Here is an 8,812-nt window from a genome sequence, read left to right as displayed (position 1 = left end):
GGTGGGCTTCAATCTTTCACACAATAAGCTCGATAGAACCTTATATGCGATGTTGAGGAGGCTAAACCCAAGGTAGTTGGCGCAGATTGTGGGGTCTCCTTTTTTATGGATTGGGCATAGCACACTTAAATTCTAATCGTTGGGCATGCCTTCGTCCGACCATATTTTACAAAGAAGCTGATGAATGCTCCTTATCAGTTCTTCGCCGCCGTGTTTGAATAGCTCGGCCGGCAATCCGTCGGCCCCTGCCGCTTTGTTGTTCTTCAGGCGGGCAATTGCTTTTTCGAACTTCTTCATGGTCGGGCAACGGAACGTCTGCTCCATCGTCATCGATTGGGGAATCGGGTTCGCCTTCTCCTGGCGTTGTGCGTTCACTGCCATTCAGCAGGCTGGAGAAGTGTTCCCTCCATAATTTAAGTATGCTCTGGGCATCGGTCACTAGATCACCTTCGGGGGTTCTACGAGAGTATGCTCCGGTCTTGAAACCTTCGAGCATTACCCCTGTCGGCCAGCTCATCAAGCTCTTCGTACTCACGCATTTCAGCCTCTTTTTCTGTCTACAAATGCGTCTCGCTTCCCTTTTCAACTCTCGGTATCTATCCCATCCCGCACGTAGGCAGCCTGTTTTCTCTCCGCTGCGACACGGCACTCCTCGTCGTAGCAGCTGTTCTTTTGCACTTTCCGAAAACCAATGGTTTCGGTTGCAGCTGTACGTAAGAAATTGGAAATGCCGTCCCACAGTTCCCTTATACCGAGTTATTGACGAGTGCTCTCAGAGAGCAGGAGTGCAAGCCGAGTAGAAAATCGTTCAGCTGTCTGTTATGATTGCAGCTTCTCGACGTCGAACCTTCCTTGTGTTTGTTGGGGTGCGTTTTTTGCTGCACAGAGGTGGGTGCGAATCTTGGCTGCAACAAGATAGTGGTCCGAGTCAATGTTAGGGCCTCGGAGTGCACGCACATCTAAAACACTGGAGACGTGTCTTCCGCCTATCACAACATGATCGATCTGGTTGGTAGTTTTTCGATCCGGAGACAGCCAGGTAGCTTGATGAATTTTTTTGTGCTGGAATCTAGTACTACAGATAACCATATTTCGGGCTCCGGCGAAGTCGATCAGCCTCAACCCATTTGGGGATGTTTCGTCGTGGAGGCTGAATTTACCGACCGTAGTGCCAAATATACCTTCTTTGCCCACCTTGGCGTTAAAGTCGCCAAGCACGATTTTGACATCGTGGCGGGGGCAGCTCTCATAAGCGCACTCCAAGCGCTCATAGATGTCATCTTTGGTCACCTCGTCCTTCTCTTCCGTCGGGGCGTGGGCGCAAATCAGCGATATGTTGAAGAACCTCGCTTTGATGCGGATTGTGGCTAGACGTCCATTCACCGGAGTGAATGATAGTACTCGGCGACGGAGTCTCTCTCTCACCACGAATCCAACACCAAACTTGCGCTCCTTTATATGGCCACTGTAGTAAATGTCACAAGGACCTATTCGTCTCTGTCCTTGTCCCGTCCATCGCATTTCTTGGACGGCGGTGATGTCAGCCTTCACTCTAACGAGGACATCAACCAGCTGGGCAGCGGCACCTTCCCAATTAAGGGTCCGGACATTCCAGGTGCGTGCCCTCAAATCGTAGTCCTTATTTCGTTTGTCATGGTCGTCATCAAAAGGGCGGTCTCTCATCCGAGGCTTGTTGCTTCCTTTCATTGGGGGTGTTTTTTTACGTGGCGGGTCCCAAACCCAGCGCACAAGCCTATGTAGGGAATGTTTCGCCTTCTTACATTAGCTCGCCTTCGAACGGATGTTCTTAAGCTACCCAGAGGATACTTGGTCAAAGACCGGAAGTAGTGAGCTGCTTGAGCCATGTGTAAAAGAATCGTTTCTGGCCACTCCCAAGTGAATGGCGATCAGAGAACTATCCTCACTTGCGTGAACTTCTACACATGACTCCATCCTCCAAATCAAACTGTATTTAATTTACGAGAAACCCGTAAACAGTTTGGTACAATATACATATATATCGAAATACATATACCAAATTAGTTGTATAGTTCCTAATGCCGACATAATCTGACATTTGTGAGCCACTAATTTAAAAACAAAAAGGCAAAAGGATTTATTTGCAAATACTTTCCAGCAATACATCTTATTTAAAAAAGCAATAAGCAGGATTGCATAGATCAAAATACAAAAAGAGAAACAAAAAAAACATATAAATGTACATATATGCAAAATTTCGTACTTTTCAAAACATGATTATGTATAATATATACATATTGTGAGAACTAAATATCTATACAGAATTTAGCCCACACAACCCATAAAGGCACACCCTATTGTTCACAACACAACGGGAAAACCACGCCACTTCTAGAAACACAAGAAGATTGAGAAACCAGACATGCAGATGAAATGACAACAACAGTGCATACGCAGCGGTAAAACCACGCCACGCAAGCAATACAGCGGGATACCACGAAGACGGAGAAATCAGACAAGCAGATAAAACAACAACAAGCATGCATACGCAGCGGTAAAACCACGCCACTGCCAGCAACATACGCCGTCCCAGCAACACACGCCATCCCAACGCAACATGTTGCGAATGTTTTAGCACGCAGCACAGGCTTGCTGGGGAGTTAGGTGATCGATGATCAGGGAGTCAGCACGGGACTGTGACAGCGTACGCACGCTTGGCATCAGACTACGCAGTGAGTTTATCCTCTGGCTAGTCTTGATACCCTGACTTGTGAACGCCGTCTGTTAAGGGTGAGCTTGGTAGTGAGTTTATCCTCTGACCAACTCAACCTTTAACATCGCGGTCGCTAACGCAGTCTTCCGTGATCCGGGATCTTTACGCGGCAAAGTAATTAAAAGGACCTCTCCAGCGTAGCAGAGGAGCGTAAACGGGTATAACAGTGCAGCGTTATTGAAGCCTACACGAGCGTCGGCAGAAGTAGCCGGACGTAGTCGTCGTAGCACGCGAGTGTTAACGTGTACATCAGGACAGCGTCATCGAAGCCTACACGAGCGCCGGCAGAAGTAGCCGAGCGTAGTCGTCGTAGCACGCGAGCGTCAACGTATAAGCCAGGACATCGTCATCGAAGTTTACAGGAGCGCTGGCAGAAATAGTCGGGCGCAGTCGTCGTAACAGAGGAGCGTCAACGTGTACGCAAGGACGGCTACACGGGAGCGTCAACGTACATCAGAGGATAGTGTCAGCGAAGCCAACGCGAGCGCCGGCAGAAGTAGCCGCGTGTGATCGTCGCGGTACAGGGCAGTAAGTCGTCTAGCGCCCAGAAGCGCAACAGAGCGGGAAACGGTATTGCCCTAACGGGCCACACAGAACCGTTACCCTGACAGCGTCGTCCTCGGGCGACGACAGTACAACGCAGAAGACAATTCTGTAACATAGATTAATATATGTATATTATATTTTACATATTAATATAAGTTGAATGAAATAAAGTACGATTCGCAGAAGAGCCCCAATGTTTACAAATTTATTGTAACGAACCCTGGACACGGCGAGTATACCTCAGCAATTTATACTTGTAAGAAGCAGGGGCAGAAAAAAGCTTCGTTACAATTGGCGCCCGAGCAGGGACCCTGCGGATCGTATAACATCAGGAAGCCATTTAACACGGAAATGGCAGATCTCATGTGGTTAGACAACGTGTCCAAGGAGCAACTAATCTCCTTCGCACAGAGTCTGGGAGTTGACCACATAGGCACCACGCGGGAGATTCGTAAGCGCATAACTATACTGGCAGCCAAGGCGCACGAAGACCCCGAAATAGAGGAAAAATTTTAAAGATGGAAGCTGCATACAAAACAAATGAGATCGCTTTACGAGACGAAGGCGATCAGAAGACAACACAACCACCAGACCAAGACAGAGGGCCCGGGAGCACTTTCGCAGAATCATCACGGTTGCAACCACCACCAATAAACAGGTTACTTCAACAGAACCACATTGTCACATTCGCACCCATCATCGACCAGGTGAGGAAGTGGTCCGTGAAATACGACGGTGGGCGAGACCCACTAGCGTTCGTTGAGAGATTAGAAGAGCTCTCCGAAGTGTACATGATAAATGTGGACATCCTTCCGAGAACCATGCCCGAATTACTGTGCGGTACCGCTCTCCAATGGTATCGCAACAATAACGAACATTGGGAGAGTTGGACAACCTTCAAAAAGGACTTTCTGCGCTTCTTCCTACCAGCACGTTACTTCGAACGCCTCGAAGATAACATACGGCAACGAAGACAACACGTGCGAGAAAAATATAAAGACTACGTTCTGGCTATGCAGAACTTAATGCGACACGCTGGGTATAATCCGGAGGAGCGACTGGAAAGGATTTTTCGGAATAGTCACACCGATTATCTGCTCTACATTCGGCGGCGAGATTTCGAGACGCTAGCCGAACTCATCACACTGGCAGAAGAGTACGAAGGGATATATGAAGGACAACGACGAGGAATAGAACCACCACGACGCGAGATGACGAGACACATCATAGGTGACCACGAGGTGAGAAATGTAAGCAGGCCGTTACCACGTCCACCACAACATAACACTACGGTAGATGTGCATCACCAGCAACCATCTACGAGCAGAGCCTTCAGGCCGGGAAACATATGCTTGAGATGTGGCCAGGAAGGTCACTATGCTAGGAGATGTCGTAACCCCAAGAAGTTATTTTGCAGGGAGTGTGGCAGAGCGGATGTGCTAACCAAAGATTGTTGTCAACAACAGGGAAACGACCAAGGGTTTCGCCAAAGACAAGGCGCGGCGGACCCACGGAACTCAGCGCCGAACCACCAGTAATTATGCATCAGGAACGAGGCCGACTATACGCCTTAATCATGCTTGGCGGAGAACCGGCGGAAGCCGTCATTGACACTGGCGCCTCGAAAAGTTTCGTATCACCACGAGTTGCAGAACATATGGACGCAACCAGGAATGGTAAGAAGGTGACCGTAGCTCTTGAAATACAAATGGCCGATGGCACCACGAGCAAGATCTTTGACGCCGTGGAGACCAACATTCAACTCGGACAGACATCGCTAAAAGCAGTGCTACACGTGATGCCCGGAGCGATTGATGACGTCATACTCGGATTGGATACACTGGGGAACATGGGAGCTGTAGTATCCTGCGGAGGTCATCAGGTAGTAGTGCTGAAAGCATCAGATGGTCAGAAATCAACTGCCTCCCGCACCATGTCATCAGAAGCCGTAAGCAACGTGACCCTTACAACACCAGACACACGCCCGCTAAAACGCAGAAGGAAGAGGAAAAGAAGACGTAAGCTTAAGTGCAGGAGGGTCAATCGACTCGAGACTTCATCGACCGCCAACCAGCGAAACGAAGCAGCTCGCATACGTGACTTCCTGGACGAGGAACTTCGAAAATTCGAAAGCATGAGTGGAGTAACGACCGTGGCGGAGCATAAAATCACTATGACCGACGACCGGCCCATCAAGCAACGATATTTTCCAAGGAACCCAGCGATGCAGGCCATTATAAACGACGAGATCGACGAGCTGTTGTCGAAGGGATGTATCGAGCCGTCTCACAGCCCACACAGCGCGCCGATTGTATTGGCCAGGAAGAAGAACGGTAAGTGGCGTTTATGCGTGGATTATCGGCAACTCAACGCCCGATCTGTACCCGACGCATACCCCTTACCTAGGATACAACACATACTTGACAAATTACGAAGAGCAAGGTACATTAGTAGTCTGGACCTCAAGAACGGCTATTGGCAGATACATTTGGAGCGAGGCAGCCGCCCATATACAGCCTTCACCGTACCTGGGCGTGGCCTATTTCAATGGCGTGTCATGCCATTCGGCTTACACTCGGCACCAGCGACGTTCCAGAGAGTTCTCGACCAGGTCATAGGCCCTGAGATGGAACCACACGCCTTCGCCTACCTTGACGATATAATCGTCATAGGCTCTACATTCGAGGAACACATAAGAAATTTACGAAAGGTACTGCAGAGACTACAGCAGAACAACCTTCGAATTAACCCTGAAAAGTGCGAATTTTTCAAGAAGGAACTCCGATATTTAGGTCATGTGATCAGTGACAAAGGAATCCACACCGATCCAGAGAAAGTTGCAGCAATCCAGGAACTGAAGCCCCCAACTAACGTGAAAGAAGTACGTCAATATCTTGGGATAGCCTCCTGGTATCGCCGCTTTGTACCCGACTTCGCGACCATGAGCCAGCCGCTCACAGCACTCTTGAAGAAAGGGAAACACTGGAAGTGGGGTGCTGAGCAACAATCGGCATTTGAAAGTATCAAGCGAAAGTTAACGGAGGCTCCCGTCCTGGCATGTCCGGATTTCAGCCAGACATTCACGTTGCAGACGGACGCTAGCAACATCGGCCTTGAAGCTGTGCTGACACAGAATCTGGAAGGAGGCGAACGCGTAATAGCCTACGCCAGCCGAAAATTAAACGAGGCGGAGAAAAACTATTCAGCTACCGAAAAGGAGTGCCTCGCCATAGTCTGGGGAATTCGGAAAATGAGACCCTACCTAGAAGGATATCGATTTAAGGTGATCACCGATCATATGTCATTGAAGTGGTTGAATTCCATAGAAAGCCCTTCCGGTCGTATAGCACGATGGGCTTTAGAATTACAGCAGCATACCTTCGACATCGAGTATCGTAAAGGGAAACTCAACCAAGTAGCAGACGCACTGTCCCGACAGCCGCTAGAGACCATAAGGCAAGCGACGACGATGGCTCCACAATGTAAATGGTGGCGAAAGCGAGTAGAGGAAGTTCGCGCAAATCCAGAGAAGTACGCGGATTACATGGAAAAGGATGGCCAACTTTATCGCCACATTCCGTGTCGATCCCAGGATGAAGAGGCTGTACCCTGGAAGTTATGTGTGCCTAAACCCCTCCGCATAAGGGTGTTACAAGAGAACCACGATATACCTAGTGCCGGACACATGGGCATACGCCGGACAGTAGCCCGAGTCGCCAATCGATATTACTGGCCAGGAATGTACCGCGACATTAGCCAGTACGTACGCCAGTGTGAGTCCTGCCAGAAATACAAGGAAGGACAGCAGAGACCAGCAGGGAAGATGCTTTCACAGGTGGCACAAGAGCCGTTTGCCACAGTTTGCACCGACTTTATCGGACCCTTACCGCGATCAACCCATGGCAATACAATGCTACTGGTTTTTTTCGACCGCTTCAGCAAGTGGGTTGAATTAGTCCCCATGAGGCGCGCTACAGCTGAAGGACTTCGTCGCGCATTTCGAGAAAGAATCCTCGCAAGATTTGGTGTTCCGAAGATTCTTATTTCGGACAATGGTGTTCAATATACTAGTACACTATGGCAACGTTATCTAAAGGAATTAGGAGTGCGCCAGCAATTCACCGCACCTTATACCCCTCAAGAGAATCCCACGGAAAGGGTAAACCGTACGATCAAACGAATTATCGCGCAACTCAGCAAATCTCGACACCAGCAATGGGACGATTTTCTCCCAGAGATCGAGCTCGCAGTAAATTCCAGCATCTCGGACTCCACAGGGTATAGCCCGGCATTTCTCGTACAAGGAAGGGAACCGCGACTGCCAAAGGCCCTCTTCGACGAAGTTAATATCGGCACAGGTATGATGCCCACGACGGCTGAAGAGAAATATAACAGGATGCAGGAAGCCTTCCGAATCGTTCGACAAAACATGGAGAGAGCGTCTACGGACCAAGCCCGCCATTATAATCTGAGGCGTAGAAAATGGACCCCCGCGATCGGAGAGCTAGTTCTCGCGAAGGAGCATCACCTTTCTAAAGCCGCGGACGGTTTCGCCGCAAAGTTAGCCCCGAAGTACGACGGTCCTTATAAAATCCTGAGATACATTTCACCAGTTATCGTACATGTTCGAAAGATTCACAGCGACAAGGAGAAAACAGTGAACATCATCGAATTGAGTTGTACAACACAGCAGTGTAAACAAAAAAAACAAAAAAAAAACAATTACAATTAATTGAAAATAACAAAAAACAAATTTTTACAAAAATTTTAACTGAACCCAATTGAAAATGAAATTTGAATGGAAATTAAATGGGAAAAAGAAAAAAAAAACATTAAACAAGTCAAAAAAAAAAATATATACAAAATATACATATATGTAAATACTTATAGGCGTAAGTCTTAGAATTTTTCTTTAAGCCAAATGACCATTGTAAACGCAAATGTATATATACTCTTAGGCGTAAGTCTTAGATTTTTTTGTATATCAAATCAACATTGTAAATTAGCAAATTTTTTTTTTCTCTAATTTAAATAAATTAACAATGGAATGAATAGAATTTTGCACGGAATGCAAAACTCTCCGAAGTGGGGGGGGGGAGTGTGAGAACTAAATATCTATACAGAATTTAGCCCACACAACCCATAAAGGCACACCCTATTGTTCACAACACAACGGGAAAACCACGCCACTTCTAGAAACACAAGAAGATTGAGAAACCAGACATGCAGATGAAATGACAACAACAATGCATACGCAGCGGTAAAACCACGCCACGCAAGCAATACAGCGGGATACCATGAAGACGGAGAAATCAGACAAGCAGATAAAACAACAACAAGCATGCATACGCAGCGGTAAAACCACGCCACTGCCAGCAACATACGCCGTCCCAGCAGCATACGCCATCCCAACGCAACATGTTGCGAATGTTTTAGCACGATTTATGATCAGGGAGTCAGCACGGGACTGTGACAGCGTACGCACGCTTGGCATCAGACTACGCAGTGAGTTTA

General features: G+C 48.0%; 1 protein-coding gene across 1 annotated transcript; it reads left to right on the top strand.

The window, feature by feature from the left end:
- Nucleotides 1–3,816: 3,816 nt before the first annotated feature.
- Nucleotides 3,817–4,836, top strand: LOC126765174 (uncharacterized). Its single transcript, XM_050482754.1, has one exon. It carries the CDS (start codon nucleotides 3,817–3,819, stop codon nucleotides 4,834–4,836), a length of 1,020 nt encoding a protein of 339 aa, XP_050338711.1.
- Nucleotides 4,837–8,812: the final 3,976 nt, after the last annotated feature.

Source organism: Bactrocera neohumeralis, unplaced genomic scaffold, assembly GCF_024586455.1.
Source record: "Bactrocera neohumeralis isolate Rockhampton unplaced genomic scaffold, APGP_CSIRO_Bneo_wtdbg2-racon-allhic-juicebox.fasta_v2 cluster10, whole genome shotgun sequence".
Lineage (NCBI taxonomy): Eukaryota > Metazoa > Arthropoda > Insecta > Diptera > Tephritidae > Bactrocera > Bactrocera neohumeralis.
The sequence above is the reverse complement of the archived record's forward strand: the minus strand, read 5'-3'. Positions and strand labels throughout refer to the sequence as shown.

Bases quoted from the DNA above. Each gene is read 5' to 3' on its own strand.
- LOC126765174 (XM_050482754.1), top strand. From the start codon at position 3,817: ATGGAAGCTGCATACAAAACAAATGAGATCGCTTTACGAGACGAAGGC.